Source organism: Peromyscus maniculatus, chromosome 3 (genome assembly GCF_049852395.1).
Source record: "Peromyscus maniculatus bairdii isolate BWxNUB_F1_BW_parent chromosome 3, HU_Pman_BW_mat_3.1, whole genome shotgun sequence".
Classification (NCBI taxonomy): Eukaryota; Metazoa; Chordata; class Mammalia; order Rodentia; family Cricetidae; genus Peromyscus; species Peromyscus maniculatus.
The window spans coordinates 168,918,163-168,935,720 of NC_134854.1; the positions used below are offsets into that span (position 1 = coordinate 168,918,163).

Sequence of the window (17,558 nt, forward strand, 5' to 3'; positions counted from 1 at the left end):
TAAATTAAATCAATAGATTGATTCTGGTCCAACACCAGGTTAAAGAGAAAACACTAAATCTGACCTTAAGTTTTAAGATGTCGTAACAGTGTTCGCATGATTAGGAATGTTGCAGACAGTGTCAAAGCTCAGGCCTGGCGATGAACACTGTACTAGTCAGGCTCCACTCCCATTAGCAACATCTCCTGGAGCTCCATGTATCTCACCCCAGACCCAAGGCCTCCGCTGGACTATACCAGCATCCTCTGCCATATGGTGTTTCTCTGCCAGATGATTCTTTGTCGTGAGGTCTGTCTTATGTACGCAGGGCATCTGTCCAGGGGCATTCTGACTCTCTAGCTACTAGATGCCAGTGGCACTTCTCCAGTGTGACAACCGAGATGACTGATATCACCAGGGCTCTGGCCTAATGAGTGCTTTAATACATCAATGGAGTCAAAGTCTGAATAGAGTACTGGAAGATGAAGACCTGAGGGAGGTGGGGCTTGCTTGGAGGAAGCAGGCACTGAGAGTGTGTCCTTGGAGGAGGCTATCTCATGCACCAGACTGTTATTGCTTCCCCCTATATCCTGTCTGCCATGAAGTTAACTATTCACTGCCACATGCTCTTGCATTCTGTCTGGATACATGGGGCCAAGGCCCCTCTCCCTTTCACGTACAATGACAAGAAGCATGGCCTCCTTCGGGCCATATAACCCAAGGTCATGGGCGGAACAAATACCACGACAAACAATTCTGTCTGGATACATGGGCCAACCAACCATGACTAAAACTTTGAGCCAAAATAAATAATTCTCCCTTTAGGCTGTTCTCTTGGATATTTGGGCAATGAGTATGCAAAATCAGCTACTACTCAAGGAAGAAGGGAAATGGTTGATAATCCAATACCCCTGATTTAGAACAATGTTCTTAAAAGTCAGTCACTGGGCTTTGTAAGTTACAGGTCATCTATCTCTCCATGAAGCCAGCTGATAGAATTGACTTGGATCTTTAGGAAGACACCCTGAGCTCTCTGTTCCAACTCACATCTTCCTAACTCATTCTTCTCTGCATTCCGTATATCACAAGTCAGTTAAAAATGCCTTCACTTTGGGGGTAAAGGCACAATGTCATAGAAAGAGGTTTCCTGTATTTTGACGAAAGGATTCTAAAGTGCAAAACTATAGTTAAGAACCAATACTTTCTAGTCAACCTTGTTATGTAACCGTGAATGGCTGTTGTAAGAATGATAGAAAAAGCAGAAACAGGGACAAAATGAGGATAAATTAAACAAATCGAAGGCAAGTAACACGGAGCACTGCAGACACAACTCTCCAGCTATTTTTGTTCACAGCTAGAGTTCCATTCTCAGCCGGGATCAACAAGCAAAAGAATCAAGCTCTTAGATTCCCAGCACAGGGATGGTAGTCTTTTAATGCTGATGTGAGGGATGGGAGATGGCTCAGCATGAAGTGCCTGCTGCATAAGCAGGAGACCTGAGTTCAATCCCTAGCATGCATTAAATGAAAAAAAAAAATGTAGACACCACGTCTGTAATCCTAGCTCTGGGGGAGTGGAGACAGGCAGATTCCCAACAGGTTCTATGGGAGACCCAGCCTCAAAAGATACTGTGGACAACAATCAAAGAAAACAACCAACATTGGCTTCTCGTCTCCATGAGAACATGTACATGCATGTGTAAGCACTACACACACACACACACACACACACACACACACACACACACACACACACGCAGAGAGAGAGAGAGACAGACAGACAGACAGAGAGAGAGAGAGACAGAGAGAGAGAGAGAGGAGAGAGAGAGAGACAGACAGACAGAGAGAGAGAGATTGAGAGGGGGGGGGATATTAAATGCTTCAGAATGGGGCTGGAAGATAACAGGTCAGCACTGGATAAAAAGAGGGTTTCTCTCCCCAGCACCCACTGAGCGTGTTACAGCCCACAGCCTCTCTCCGGTCAAGCAGGGGTTTAGTGTGTAGTATGTGGTAGTATGTGACCAAAACCACAGAAGGGTTTGTTTATCCTCACTCACCTGTGGTAGGAAAGAAAGGCGAGCAGGAACAGGAGACACGCTAACACATCAGCTCTGCCCACGATGCCAGCCACCTAGAAGGTGCAACACAACGAAAAATGTAAAACTTGGAAAATGATTATCACAGTACCTTGTGGAAGTGCATCTGACTGTAGACATATGAACAGCACAGCAGAAAGCATGCTCTTTACAGACGGCAGCCTATGGCCAAAACCCCTGATCACCTCTGATGTTGCAGATGCTCCATGGTACACTTAAAGGAGACAAGGAGAAGCAGAGGACATAGTTTCCACACTTAACCTTATTTCTAAGTTCTCTTCCACACAGGATCAATTGCCAGCATAAAAGTTTGTTCAGTTATTGACTTACTAAAATATGCTTTAAGGATTGTGGGCATACATAACTCAGGGGTAAAGTGCTTGGCTAGACTGTACAATGCCCTGGGTTTGAGTCTCAATAAACTCTATCCTCAAACATTGAGTGTCAGTCACTGTTCTCATCACTGGAGAGTGAGGTATGATGGGTCACTGAGTATTCACAGAGTGGGGGAAAACAAAAGCAGAGAAATCAACATTTTAACAATGAGGGGGACTCCTGATTGCTACAGAGTATATGTTTGTGTGTGCACATGCATGTGCACAGATGCATGTGTCTGTGGTTTCATAAGTCTGTCAGTGCCCCATAATCCACTGCCCCACCTCAGACAAACACTGGCTCCCTAGAAAAGAGTCTGATTCTAGGGCTGAGGCTTAGGGAAACTCAAGAGCAGCAAGAACCATTGTCTCATGTCAGAGTACAAAAGCACTCAGAAAATGTTAGTTAAAAGGAAAAAAATCCAAAGAAAAGGGACTCCCGCTGAACAAACCTGAGAAAACTTGATTAAAACAAACACGGAGCCTGATATAAGATAACCACTGAAGACAGAGAAATCCACATCCACACAGATGACAGATGGGTGATAAAGGTCACAAGTGCATAAACACAAACAGCAAATAAATGAGTGAACAAGCAGGAACTCTGCTCCGCTAAAAGGCCAGTCAATGTGTGTGGATAGAACAGCCAAGCTGGAAAATAACCATTGGCTTCTGGAAGAGCAAAGGCTGGAGAGAGCAAGAAGCCAGAAATACCAATCTATCTGGGAGGGTAACTCAGCAGTGAAGCACTCTTATCCAGAGAACCCAAGGCCCAGGGTTCAATCCTCAGCACCACAAAAATGAACATAAACAAGAGAATAATCGATGGTAACTCTAACTCTAGGACATGAAAGTTATTTGAGATGCAAGGTATCTACATAACTTCAAAACAACTTAATTTTCAGAAAAATAAAAGAGTGAAGACACTAGGGAGAGGATGTATTAAGGTGGTACACCACATCCCCCAGGAAATCAAAATGAAAATTATCTTCAAAGACACGACAAAAATACCATGCAGGCCTATTCTAACCAAGAATATACAACTAATCACATGCATGAGAAAATCAGACAAATTCAAGGAGAGACACAATCCATAAGAAGGAGGATGTAAGCATGTTTCTAAACATAAATACATACTTTAAATTATAGCATATTAATCTGCATTAAGATCTGCATTACATTTGTGTTACATTGTATTTTTACTTATCATGACTCCTAATTATGTTACTGCTTATAACTTATAATAATAAAAAATCATAAACTTATAGGTCTAATGTACATATACGTGCATTATATACTGATAATGATGTTAAATTTTATACACTTAAAGTGTGTATTATTTATTTAGATATTATATATATTATTTTTATTTTCAAGCATACATTTTAATATGCTGTGCCTCTAAGAAGTATTTGTGTTATGCATTATATAGTATATATTTATATAACATTTATAAATTGCACTCAAATATATTAAAAAAATTTTCTACTACATACATTTTAATATAAACTCCAAATCATATTGAAATTTATATAATATATGATAGAAAGACAGTGTTCAGGACTAAAAGAAATGAAACCATGAATAATTCTCTCCGTGTTAGGAAATACACAACTGAATTATTGATGTGTGGAGGAGCATGAATTATGCAGCCCTCCCTAACTGCTTCAGAAAACAAACAATATTTCTGTAGAGAGGGAGGAAGAGAGGAACGACAACACAAAGCCAGCAAAAGTTAAACTCAGTGAGCCTTGATCAAGACCACAGAGCAGTGTGAGCATTCAGTGCTGAGCATTAACTTGAAGTGCTGCTTGAGAAGCTGGATGGGCCTGCAGGGGTGATGAGGGATGCTTTACAAACCAACGTTATTGTGTCCGTAAGGGGTGTGTGTGTGTGTGTGTGTGTGTGTGTGTGTGTGTGTTTCTCTTTGTTTTTTAAGATAAAAGATACAAAAATTGTAAAGGAGAAACGGACATAGTTTTAAAAATATTTCTGTTCTAGTTCGCTTTCTATTGCTGTGACAAGGGACCCTGACCAAAAGAAACCTGAGGAGGGAAGGTTTGTTTCCCTGTACAGCAGACCTCAAGGAGGAATCTGGAGGCAGGAAGTGAAATAGCAGCCACGGGAAACGCTGCTTTCTGGCTTGCTCTCCATGACTTGTTTCTTACACCACCCAGGACCATCTGCCCAAGGACGTCACTGCACCCAGTGTTCGGGGCCCTTCCACGTCAATCATCTATCAAGAAAATGGCTTGCCTTCGAGCCAAACTTATGGGGGCATTTTGTTAACAGAGGCTCCCTCTTCTCAGATGACTCTAGCTTGAGTCAAGTTGACAAAAACTGAACAACACAATGTCTCAGGAAGAGCTGGGCCAGAAGCTGTTTACATGGGAGATGAGTAAGGCTGATCTCTCGGGCACAGGAAAATTGTCACCCATGTCGGAGAAGACCCCAGGTCCGTGTGCACTGTAGAATCAGCCAATGTGAAGAGAAAATAATGTTCAGGGAATCTGAACCACTAACATACTATGTTATGAGCACATTGTACAGTCACATGAGAGGCCATGGTGTGGGTGTGGAAGATCACCTGACTTCTGAAACCCAACTGAGACCCCAGTTTGTTATCTCATATGCTAACACTTGACTGCTGTTGCCAATGAGGTGACATGTGAAGATTTTGGAGAAAGTTTTGTGAAACTCTTTCACAAAAGAGTTTCCTCCAACGTAACACTTCCTGTGTGGTTTACAGAAGCTATCCTACATGATATCTTTATTTAGCTTTATTGGGTAGCTTAGTCTATCAGTTAAAAATCTAAAATCTATGTGTGTGTATATTATGGATTCAGAGCAGGTCACATGCTGGGAAAATTTCAAATCCATCCGATACCACGAGAAACCTGGACACAGACCAAGAACTGCAAGAGCACAGAGCGAAAGCTGTGACCTGGCATGGCTGCCTGGACCACACACTGTGTTCATTAACTGGCTAATCTATAAGAAGCTTGAGAGCCATATCAGAGAAGGTGCGTGACTCTGAGGAGGTGGGCAGTGTGCACAGAGGTGTAAGACCCCAGCTCAGATTCAGGCTGAGCAAGGACTGTGCACGTCCCCTTGAGGCTCAGATGGGCTCAGTGGCCACTGCTGTCCTGGAACATTTAACCCAGCAGACACTCAAGAAGGTTAAGAAGACAGCCCCTAGCCTGCCATGAAGTCCTGGGGTAAAGCCTAAAGGGTACTCATCCCAGACAAATGATGTGGCCAACAGCAACACTTGCAAGTTGATTCTGAGTACAGCAAAGTGGAGTACAGAAGTCACACTACACAAGCAGAACCGGAACTTGCAAAGTGTCTTAAAGACCTGCTCCTCACTCTGAGCCAATCTGCAAAGAGTAGAGGACTGTGCCAGTTGAATACACCAAGACATAAAGAATATACTAACTGGGTATGCTGACTCCTGCCTGTCATCCCTGCACTGGAAGGCTGAGACAGGAAGGTCACGAGTTCAAGACCGGCCTGGGCTACATAGTAAGACCTCACCTCAACAATATCATCATAATGTAGAATCAGTTCAGAGAGGGTGTGACAGTGTTAGTGCTGATGCTAACAGGCTCCTCAAGAGGCTAAACCACTGTGTACATATTAAATGCCTACTCTTGCACCCCTGTGGAGCTTTTCCCTTTTTATTTCTTTTTTACATTCAGACACAAGGCCACATCTATCACAGCGAGCAATTGTTGCCAGAAAAGAAAAAGGTTTTGGCTGCAGGATCTGGGAAGCATCACAGAAGAGTCGAGGAGGATTTCGGCCGTTTAAGACCCGGGAACATGACCTGCGGCCAGAAAAGGCACTCGCACTCATTCCTCTTGGAGGGTAGGAGACCCTGAGGCGCCGGTCTGGAAGGGGAGGCAGAAGTGACGGGCATGTGCAGTCAATGGAGAGACTGCTGAGAACCTCACACAGCAGCGGTGTGAGGGTGAGGAGGTGAGGCTGTCCGTGGCAATGGGGACGAACTTGCCGTGTCTGGACATAAAGAGCAGCCGGGCCACTCGTGGAGAGTAGAAATACATGCACATTTCTCAGCCACAAGCTTCAGGCCTTCATCACTCGGGGCTGTTCTGTTAAAACCCTGTTAACACACTGGAAAGTGCTAGTGAATACGACTGAATAGAATCTAAAACAGATGAGACTCTCATACCCCAAATGCTTGACACCAGAAATGTCTCAGAGTTTGTGTTTTTTAATTTTTATTTATTTATTTTTTATTTTAGAATATCCATGCACAAGCAATGAGGTGTCTTGGGGATGAGACCTAAGACTAAACACAAAAAAATTCACCTATATTTCTTTATATTTTATACACACAGTCTGAGGGTGAACTTATACAATATTTTTAGCATTGCCATGTTTCAGCTGTGACCTATCATGTGAGGTCAGGTGAGGAATTTCCTGCTTGTAACATGTCAACATTCAAAAAGTGTCAGGCTTTGGAGAATTTGGAATTTGAGATTTTTAGGTTAGGGGTGTCTGAGCTGTAATGGGCATGTGGACCTGTCACACAGGATAACAAAATCACAGGATAAAAAACCAAAATGGGTGGAAAATGCCCATTAGAACTTCATTTGCCTTCAGGTTATAATGTGTTATTTTAGGAATGCTATTGACAGGGTTTATATCAAGTAGACTCTGTATAGAGTTACAAATATTTATTTTATCTGCAAGAATGAGCTCCATTAGCATCAGACAAGGCCAGGAACGTGGACAAAACATGTGACAACAGCTAAGAGCCAGACCAACTGATTAGATCAGAGCCAATTTTCTCCTGAGCCCTCCTGCTCGGATTCTAGAAATGCTGGCTTTAATCTTCAAACTCTGTGCCTGATCTTACTTTCACTTCTGCAAACCAGTCTCTGTGATGCCCAAATTTAAATTTTCATAGGAGAATCACAATAATTTCCCCAATATTTTTCATGATTCAGTATTCAGAAAGGCATAAATTTCAAAGAAATACAACATTGGGAAACCTGCCCAAAAATATCCCAAGATCTGCCCAAGAATCTCCAGGACTTAAATGAAGTAGTCTGGTCCCCTTCACTCCCTGCCCTGAAGGACACCACTCACCATATGCATTCATTCAAATGTTAGCTGAAAGATAAGATTAACCAATGTGTCTCACATGCTTAATGGGAACTAACTTTTCTCCCGTTTCTCTTACATAGGTTTGTGTGTCTAGTCTCGGGCTTTCTGTGAGCTTGTGTATAAACCAGGGGAGGAACTCCGCTCCCCATCCCTACAATCTCCTGGCACCTACAAGCCTAGACTCGCTAGTTATTTGTTAACTGCCTCACTTATAAAGCAAGCCACATCAGCATGCTGACACACAATCATATCGATGCTTCTAAACCAAATTCCACCCCCAAATTTAAATTTTCCATCCTTCCTGGAACAATGTGACACATGGTCCCATTTTCAGTCTTTTTTGACAAAGATGAGTGATTTCCCAAGGCCCCTGTGTCTTACTGTGCATGTTTAATAATTTATCACTAATTGTCTATGAAGTGCATTGCTTCTTCTATATCTCTGTCCTCCTCCCCAGAAACCCGAGCTTCAATCTATAATTAAACAGGGACTCTGTAGTGTAAATGGTATGCTGGGTCAGGTTTGTTCACCTCTTCTTCAGAGCTCCTTCATCTTGCAAAAACAAGTACCTTCCCAGTATCCTTTTCCAAATAACGGCCCAGCTCTTCAACACCTATGCCTCTTTAATTGTGTTACTATGGACTTTTTTATTAGCACAAAAGCCCCTGGAAACCCCTTTCTAAAGGTCATTCTGCTAATAGGATTTGTCTGTTTTTTTAGAATCCATCCTAACCTCTGTCAGCTCTTGATCACGCTGCCCAAGGTTGCCTGGCATGTGCACTCTCTCTCCTCAGCCATCGAATTAAAACTCTAACCACACAATCGGTTGATTTTTCCTACAGTAACTGTCCCCAAGCACAGTACAGCTCTGTGACTATAATTCACAAATTGTCAAAATTATAATATCATCCTGGCCTTCGAAATGACCAACACTGCCAGGAACAGAAATCTTTGGCTATTTTTCTTCATATCATGTCCACAAAGTGCACTGGAAAGTTAAGTATTTCTCATCTACTTAGGTTCATACATAAAATTGATAATCATACTTTTAAATACTAAAAGAATCTAACCTCTCACATACCATAAATACCGACATTTTTAAGTTAGGCTTTATTATACCCAAGGGAGCCTGAGCAACTCCAGCTGCCTCATCTTCCACCTAAACAAAGGGGTGTTTAATTATTTTCTTTTCTTAGTTTGTTGAGACAGCATTTCATGTACTCTAGGGTGGCCTAGAACTCTGCACTACATAACCCAGGATGACTGTGAACTCTTGATCTCCCTGCGTCCACTTCTCAAGTGCTGAGATCACTGGCCTGGCACACTTGCTAGGGAGAGCTTTCTTTCAATGGACACCTCTGGAGCCTTCTCTTCCTGTGAACTTCTTCAGCACTACTCCCCCTCAGTATTTTCTCTTGATGCATTGCAGACTAATGTTTAAATATATTTTATTTATCAGATTACCTCTCTATTGAAAATGCATATGGATTCTTTTGGTGCGTGTGTGTTGCAAGACATGGAACTCAGGGTTTCATACACACTGGGCAATCACTCTACCACAGAGCTATATCTATGGTCCTAAATTATCTTTTAAATTTCCTGGGATAATCATAAATCTCTACATATTATATTTTAATTATGTATTAGTATTTTTGGTTATAATTCATATCATGATGAAAGTAGAAAAATGTTAAGCACTAAACACAAAGGTGTACATGTTATTACATGTGGCTGGTTTTGGTATCTGTGGCTAGTCTACCTTTTTGTAGAAGATTAAGATAGTGTGCAACACAATTCCAAGTCTGATTTCCACCTTATAGATGGTTCACATGCACGAGAACGGAAGGATGTATGATATAGGCATGGCTTAATGCTCTGAACTCCAAAGTCAGAGGCAATTACCACTTAGGGATCTATCATCTCATGTAATGTTTTATGATCCATAATTTAACAAGTCAGCCATGTTTGACTTGAATTTGGACAGAAGCAATGAATGTAAGCACATCAGTCTTTATAGCGATCTGCCATCAGACTCTCCTCTCACTGGAAACATTTCACAGAAGTATAGTAAACAGCTTTACCAAGACACCCTGGAGGACTGTTACTTACACGTCAAACTCTTCCACTTATAGGAACTTTGCCCAGTCTAACACACACACACACACACACACACACACACACACACACACATTTGTCAAACCTCAAGCTCAGAGACTTAGAATTCTGCTCATGAAAACATAGCCATCATATGCCAAATTGGCAAAACCAGTCCTCACAGTAATATCAATTAATTGAATCAGACTTCTCATGCCAGTTCAAATAAACATTCCATGAATCCCTATGGACACTATTTCACTTCTGACTCAGAACTTGAACACAGAGTACCACCCAGTACCTCTAACACCAAGTTGTATTCTTCACAGACATAGGCATAGCCGGGAAGCCCTTCTCTACGACTATGATGCCTTAATTGACAGAGGCATCGCAACACCCACACGTCGAACTGTCCTTTGCAGGGGTCCCGGAGGTGTGCACTGCAGGGACATGGTCAGATCACAATGCATGAGCATTCCTCATCCAAATGAGAGAAGAGACCCAATGTGGCATCTTTACCAAAAGTGTGCTCTTGGGTAGATCTTCAAGAAAGCATCCAGGTGCCAACAGAGGCGTCACAAGCCATTCTTTGGAAGCCATAGTGCCTATCACCTACTGGAAGGCTTCATTCTCTGAAAACCTTGGTGCCTGTGCCCCGTCAGAAAGCTTTTACTACCCATAGCAACACATATAAAAGAAATCAGCCACTGCTACTAAGACTTGACACAGTGGTTTCATGGCACCATCTGGTCTAGTGCATGATGAACCAAACCCTTTTAAAAAGAGTTTAAAAAGCAACATCTTCTGGACAAAGTCTTCCTCACACAAAATTAGTAAACTTCTTATTGAGTAACTCGGAAAGCAATTTCTAAGTCCACCCTTGTAACGTGGGAGAATGTCATCAGTCTAGCTTTCTTCCTGCAGCACCTGCAGCTTCATAATATAAACACAGGCATGAAGCAGAGCAGGGGTGGTGACATGGTGGTAGAGGTTTCACATGCCCTCTGCTATCTAAAAGCACACAGGATTTAAAGTTTTTGCAAATAAAAAATTGGAAGTGTCCTTTACCTCTTATAATAATCACAGCCCCTGTGAAAAGAAACAAGTGAATGCTGTCAGAGCCGATGTGAACATTCTAAAAGCAGCATTGGCAAGCAGAAGGGCACAGAGGTCAAGCTAAACATGACACGGGCCTTTCAGGTCATGAGATTTGAGAGGGGAGAAATGATTGGTTTAGCTGATATATGCAGACAGACGTTTGGCTGCTAGTGGTCATTATTTCATAGCGTCCGTTATACTCACCGCCTCGGTGTGGACCGGGTGCACTGCAAACAGCAGGGCTGTGACAAAAGCCAGTCCACGATTCTTGAAGACTGTTTTATCACAGGTATACATCAGCACGAGGGTCACCAGGCAGTGTAGAATGACGTTCACCACATGAAAGTAGAAAGGGTCCATGCCAGTCAGAAATATGTTTAGCCTGTAAAAATTAAAAATAGAGCAGTCTGTATGAGCCGTAATCACAATAAGAGCACAAGAGATCCATCCATCATTTAAGAAGACAAGCTATTGGATAATAGCTTCCAGGGACTCTCAACACTTTATGCTTGTGGACGGTCCAGCTTTTTCCTATGTCAGAACTGGCTCATCTACAGAAATCAATGCAGAGACAGCACATTGCTATTCAGGGAACTTGGACCTCTCAAGGAGGCAAACAGACGGGCATCACTCCATGACTCACCAAAGCCCTCCCTTCCTATTATTCTTGCATTTACTTCTAGCCCAGGGGAGGGTCCCAAGTGCTGGTGTCAGAGCCTTGACCCCTGGAGATGAACAGAAACCAGGAGGCTGCAACTGTATCTCAGCCAGGACAAACCAGGCATGAACGTGTGCTCTCAGCCATGGTGCCATCAGGAACCACGTTTCCAGATTCTACATCTGGAAGCTGAGTCTCATTGCCACCCCACACAGGGCTCGTTAGCAATGCTTGTTACTATAAGCGGCAGCTAAGACAGCACAAAGAGCAAACTCACCCGAGGTTTCAGCGTATGCAGTGTTTTTCTTAATGTTTATTTTGTATGTGCATGTCTGGGGGAGGGTAATGGGGAGGGCAGGTGCATGTGTTCACACATGTATGCCACTGAGCACATGTGGAGGTGAGAAGACAACTTACTGGAGTCTTTCTTTCCCAAAGAAAGATGAAAGTTTTCTCTTTCCACCATGTGGGCCTCCAGGATCAAGCTCAGGTCATCAGGCTTGGCAGCCAGCCTTTATCCACTGAGCCATCTGGATGGCCAGGGTTTGTTTTTTAACACAAGCTCCCACTGATCTGAGAATCTGATTGTTAACACTATGATAAGCCAACTAAAAACAAATCACAAACAGAAGGGAAATCAGGTGCTCATCATAAAAAAAAAAAAAAAAAAAAAAAAACACTCCTTCATGGCACCCAAACACAGAGCAGATACATCTAAAGGTCCCCTTTAATAACAGGATACAATGTTCCCAACTAAGTCTGTAGAGCAGTGGTTCTCAACCTTCCTAATGCTGTGACACTTTAATACAGTTCCTCATGGTGTGGTGACTTTGGTTGCTACTTCATAACTGTAATTTTGCTACTGTTGTGAATTGTAACGTAAATATCTGTGTTTTCCCATGGTCTTAGGTGATCCCTGTGGAAAGGTCATTCGACCAAATGGGTCGAACCCATAGGATGAGAAACTGCTGATGTAGAATTATAGAAGAAAAAAAATCCCAAACAAAACCTCTTGCTGAGCTTGGTGGCACAAACTGGTAATCCCAGCACTAGAATAGTTATGGAAAGAGGACTAGTGTGAATTTGAGACCCGTGCAGGCTACAGAGGTAAGCCCCTTCTCAAAAACCCAAACAAAAAAAGTACTCTTATGCAGGGCAGTGTGCACACAATAAGCAGTTTGATGGCCCAGACCTGGCTGCCCTCCAGTTCATCACACCAAAACAGCAATCCCAGGTCTTTATCCTAGTGCTCTTGACCTGCCCCTCTTACAACACCACCCTCTTTGCCTAAACAACCAATCAAAAATGTACAAGTCACTCTTAGAGATGACATATGTGGGTTCTAAACAGCTGGCTTGATTTATGCACAGCTTGGACCTTCAAAACTCTAAATATCCCAGACTTCATTTGGGCACCACAGTTACTGGCTGTGTTGGTTTGAGAAATATCACTCCCATAGCCTTGTGTCCCCTGTTGGTGGCACTGTTTGAGGAGGTTATGCTTAGGAGGTGTAGCCTTTCTAGAGGAAGTACTTGACGGGAAGAAGGATTTGAGGGTTTATAGCCTCCCTTTACTTCCTGTTCTCCTACTTTGCTTCCTGTATGTAGATGAAGATGTGATCAGCCTGCTTCCTGTTCCAGCCATTTGCTACCATGCTTTCCCCACCACTGTGGACTGCACCCTCTGGAATTGTAAGCAAGTGGAGATGGGATTCCCCAGAGCAAACGGGCTAGCAAGACTAGCCATTCTGGGAGCTCTGAGTATATAGGAAGCAGAGGAATCCCTGAGTGGATGTGTATTGTTGACATGGGCATGGCCATGCCAAGGACTCCAATGCCTCAGCCCCACGGGAATGGCAAAGCCTTACCCAAGTGATGTTCACCTACAGAGACTTCCCCTGTGCTGACCTAATAAGCACACTGAGGTTCTGGGTAGCCAGGGGTGGTAGATGCCTTCCATTCATCTGATCCCAGCTTTCCTATACCCACATCTGTGTATCTGTCCTTTCTTCATTCCCTCACTGCTCATAATCAGGGTTCCAGGACTGGAGCAGTGCAGGTCATGGTATCTAGGTTTGACTGAGACAGGGTCTCAATCGATAAAGTAGAAGAATGAACTAAGGATGATTGATTCCTGGCATCAATCTTGGACTTCCACAAACATATTTACACACACATCTCATAATGTTATTTATAAAATAGCAAGATCTGGAATGTGTAAAAAGATAGAGGCACATAAGTTTGAGACAAAATGCTAACAAAAATTTCAAACATAACCTATCTGTGAGCAGAGAGCAGAGTCTCTGGCTCTGGAAGCCAATATGAGTGTACAGAAGAAAGGGGGTTAACTGATTAAGTTTCATAATTTAATAGAAGAGGGGCTGTGATCGATGCTCTGCATCTATGTCTTAACAGAGACATCCATCAAAATATCTTGAAGTCTGCCTGCATACATGACAGCCCAGGATGGATTTGCAGCCAATACAGAGTGGAGACTAATACATCAATGTCCTCCAGGACTGAGTTCTCCAGTGCCTGTCACAGTGCCCTGGTGTTATCTCTGATCTGCCCAATGCCACTGCCAATAGCTCAGTGTAACTACAGAACCCACACTTACAAAGATTACACACTGTCTATGCTGAGAAGGGGAAGGGGACACTGGAAGACTCACTGAGATTCAGGGGCAAAGTGGCCACAACTGTTCATGTCAACACTACGCTGGGGGCTAAAATACACTGGTACAAAAAAGAGCAAAACACTTGCATCCAGATTAGAACTGTATATATCCTATGGCCCAGAAGGGGTTGTTACCCTCACCTGAAAAAGTTAATGTTCTCTAGCCACCAAAGCAGGGACAAATCCAACAGACAGAAAAAGAGCCACAGAAGTCAACAGTTTATCATTTCAGTTTATTCAACAAAATTTGCTAGGTGCTAACCACATGAGGCAGAGCCCAGAGAGACAACAAGAAGATATTGTGTCTACTCTTAAAGGGTTAATAGAGTAGTGGGAATAAGAAATGAACATGCACAGATCATCAATAGTGGCAGAGCTCTGGCAATGGAAGGACCTACCAGGTCAGAGCTCTCAACGAGGGAAATGTTCTCCAAGTGGAAAGAGGCAAGACAGATGGTACCCAATGTGGGGCAGCAGGGCTGAGAGAGCATCTTAGACACTGGGGTCACCTGCACGAGGGAGCTCCAGGATGGTGGGGGCCCTCTGAAATGGAATCTCAGGAAGATGGGTTTGGAGACATGAGGGATGCTCAAGCTAGAGAGAGATGGTGAGCAGAAGTGATCAGTGTGCAAGGGACATGATGTTTGTGGAGCTTACAATGTTGCTCTCCAGTGTCGAGAGCAAGTGTCACTCATGGTTGTTACACAGTAAATGCTGCAGTAGATGATGGATGGACAGATGGATGGATGAATGAAACGTTGAGACAATGCACTTACTCTAAGTCTACCCAAGGAAGAAAGCAAGATTTAATTACATTAGAAACAAACTCTCCCAGGCCAGGTTCCCCCCATAAACAGTTTCCTTTCATCCTTATACATCTTTTCTTTTTTAATTAGCCAATATTTTTTAAACTATGTTTTTAAAAAAAGGGGGGGGGGAAGTGCTGTGGGATGATCTGTATGTCAAATGCTCTGATTGGTCAATAAATAAAACACTGATTGGCCAGTGTCCAGGCAGGAAGTATAGGCAGGACTAACAGAGAGGAGAATTGAGAGAACAGGAAGGTGGGAGGAGTCACAGCCAGCCACCGCCAGGACAAGCAGCATGTGAAGATGCCGGTAAGCCACGAGCCATGTAGCAAGGTATAGATTTATAGAAATGGATTAATTTAAGCTATAAGAACAGTTAGCAAGAAGCCTGCCACGGCCATACAGTTTGTAAGCAATATAAGTCTCTGTGTTTACTTGGTTGGGTCTGAGCGGCTGTGGGACTGGTGGGTGACAGAGATTTGTCCTGACTGTGGGCCAGGCAGGAAAACTCTAGCTACAGATGTTTGTATACAAATACTTCAAATTTATTTTAAAATATTAGAAGACTTGACAACTCCAGGCTGCCTGTGCTACATGGGAATATGTGGGTACCAGTTTCATTAGAGCAAATACTCACAACTAGCCATAGTCTCTAGTGTGCTTCTAATGAAAGCCACTCATTTATGATGACACGGGAGACTAAAAAAAAAAGACAGCATGACTATTGTTTAAAGAAAAACAAAGTATATTCCTAGAAAAGAAGGTATTCCCATGTACCTACAATGTAAAGTACTATACACCAAAGAAAAGTCAGTCCCTCAGTGACCCAGTCAACTGACACCTTCAGCAGCTGAGATTTCAACCTTTAGAGCAAAAGAAGGCTCCAGCTCAGAGAAAGCTGTAGCATGGAAGTGTGATGTTCTGTCTGGATTATCAATTTGATGGGATTTAGAGTCACTTAGGGGACATAACTCTGGGTCTGTCTATGGCACTGTTTCCTGAAAGGATTGAGGGGAGACACACATCCTCAAAGTGTGTGTGACTTAAAAAAAAAAAATCCAAGATACAAAGAGATCCAAAGAAAAGGCAGGGTAAGTCTGCCTGCCTCTGCTTCTTCCCGAGTGAGTCCGTGGCTGACATCAAAGCTTCTTCAGCCTCAGCTTCAGGGACTGAGCAGCCACAGGGCACTCAGCGTCTCCAGCATGCAGGTGGCCCTTGTTACCTAGCTTCTGCCATATAACCCGATCTAACAACTCTTTTACACTACGCATACATCCTATGGGTTCAGTGCCTCTGGAAAACTCCAGTGCAGCTGGTAAACATTTAAAATAATGTGTGCCTGGATGACCTAAACTGCCCACCGGAGCACAGTGACAGTCCCTAGCACCATCTAACCAGAACAGCGCCTCGGTTCCAGGTCACCCTGACTGTACTCCTCCAGGCACTCGCTAACAACTGTCTTCAGGAATTATGGGCAATTTTTCAGAGACTTAAGAAGCTAACTTCTCTCCATCACTGGAATCCATTGCATTCAGCACACAATAGATTCTAAAAGAAATCTGTTGAATAAACAAATGAATTTAAATTACACTGGGAGTCGGAAAGGCCCATCTTTTCCTTTCAGCTCTAAGAATCTCTCATTTATTTGGCTTAGTCTTCATTTCTCATTTAGAACTAGGACAAGCAGTAGGAAATATTTTTTCTGAAATAATCTTAACAGGAATCTCTGACCAGCCACGAGCCTCTCAGTTTAATGGACTCCCCCTTCCTCTTCCTACACAGCTGACCAGGAGAATGGAGCATGAGCTCAGAGCACTCAGATGGGCTGATCTCCAGGACAGCCACACCGGGTCCCAGGAAACGTCCCAGGGCCCAATCATCTGACACCGAAGGAGGACAAAGGCAGAAGGGGCATGAGCTCCTTGCCTCCTCCCTCTCACCGTCAGGAGCTTCAGATAAACTCCCATTTCCTTTTAGTATCATTTTGAGAAAATATCCTGATCTAGGGGAAGAGGCAAAACAAAACTCAATCAGGATGGATGCCAGAAAGAGAGACTTGTGCTGGGGGACATACAGGGTCCATTCTCAGAGGCCCCTGAGTGTACTTCAGTCTGCATGCTCCAAATCCATGAACGAGCCAGGTCTGGAAACTGGGCTAGAGGGAAGGACTTTCCACTGTGCACTCCAGTGCGCTCCAGTGCACCCCACACACACACCTGTATTTCCCCGGTACAGGTCAAGCAACGTTCTAGGTCAGTCTCTCTACTTCATTCAGCTTCCTTGGCTTGAGCACCTGACAACCCCACAACCCCCATGCAGTCCAACAACTGAGCACCAAGCTTGTTTGTGCTGCCTCTCATGGAAATGAGTCCTGGTTGGGCATGCAAGCCCTGAGACTCAGCCTCCTGTAACCTGGGGTTTCTTTACTAACATCAGAAAGCCCCTCTCCGTGGCAGCCCCCGACACATATGCAGATCACAGTCACCTTGCAGAAAGGGACTGCCCCACAGCTTCTCCATTCTGTAGTTGTCCCATCAATAACGTCAGTCTAGTGCCTTGGTGAAGGCAAAGCACCTGACCCTCCCTCTCGGGGGACTATAGTGGAACAGAAGATATGAGTGCACGCAGCTGTCGATGCCT

At 43.6% G+C, this 17,558-nt stretch overlaps 1 protein-coding gene across 6 annotated transcripts in view; it reads right to left on the bottom strand.

Moving 5' to 3' along the window:
* Positions 1–17,558, bottom strand: part of Tmtc1 (transmembrane O-mannosyltransferase targeting cadherins 1) — a 224,109-nt gene that overhangs the window by 194,741 nt on the left and 11,810 nt on the right. For all 6 annotated transcript variants that reach the window (XM_076568360.1, XM_076568361.1, XM_076568362.1 and 3 more), the window contains exons 2-3: positions 10,981–11,158; positions 2,036–2,109 (exon numbers count right to left, since the gene is read on the bottom strand). In XM_076568360.1, coding sequence (XP_076424475.1) covers positions 2,036–2,109; positions 10,981–11,158 — 252 coding nt within the window. The remainder of the gene's footprint in view (positions 1–2,035; positions 2,110–10,980; positions 11,159–17,558) is intronic.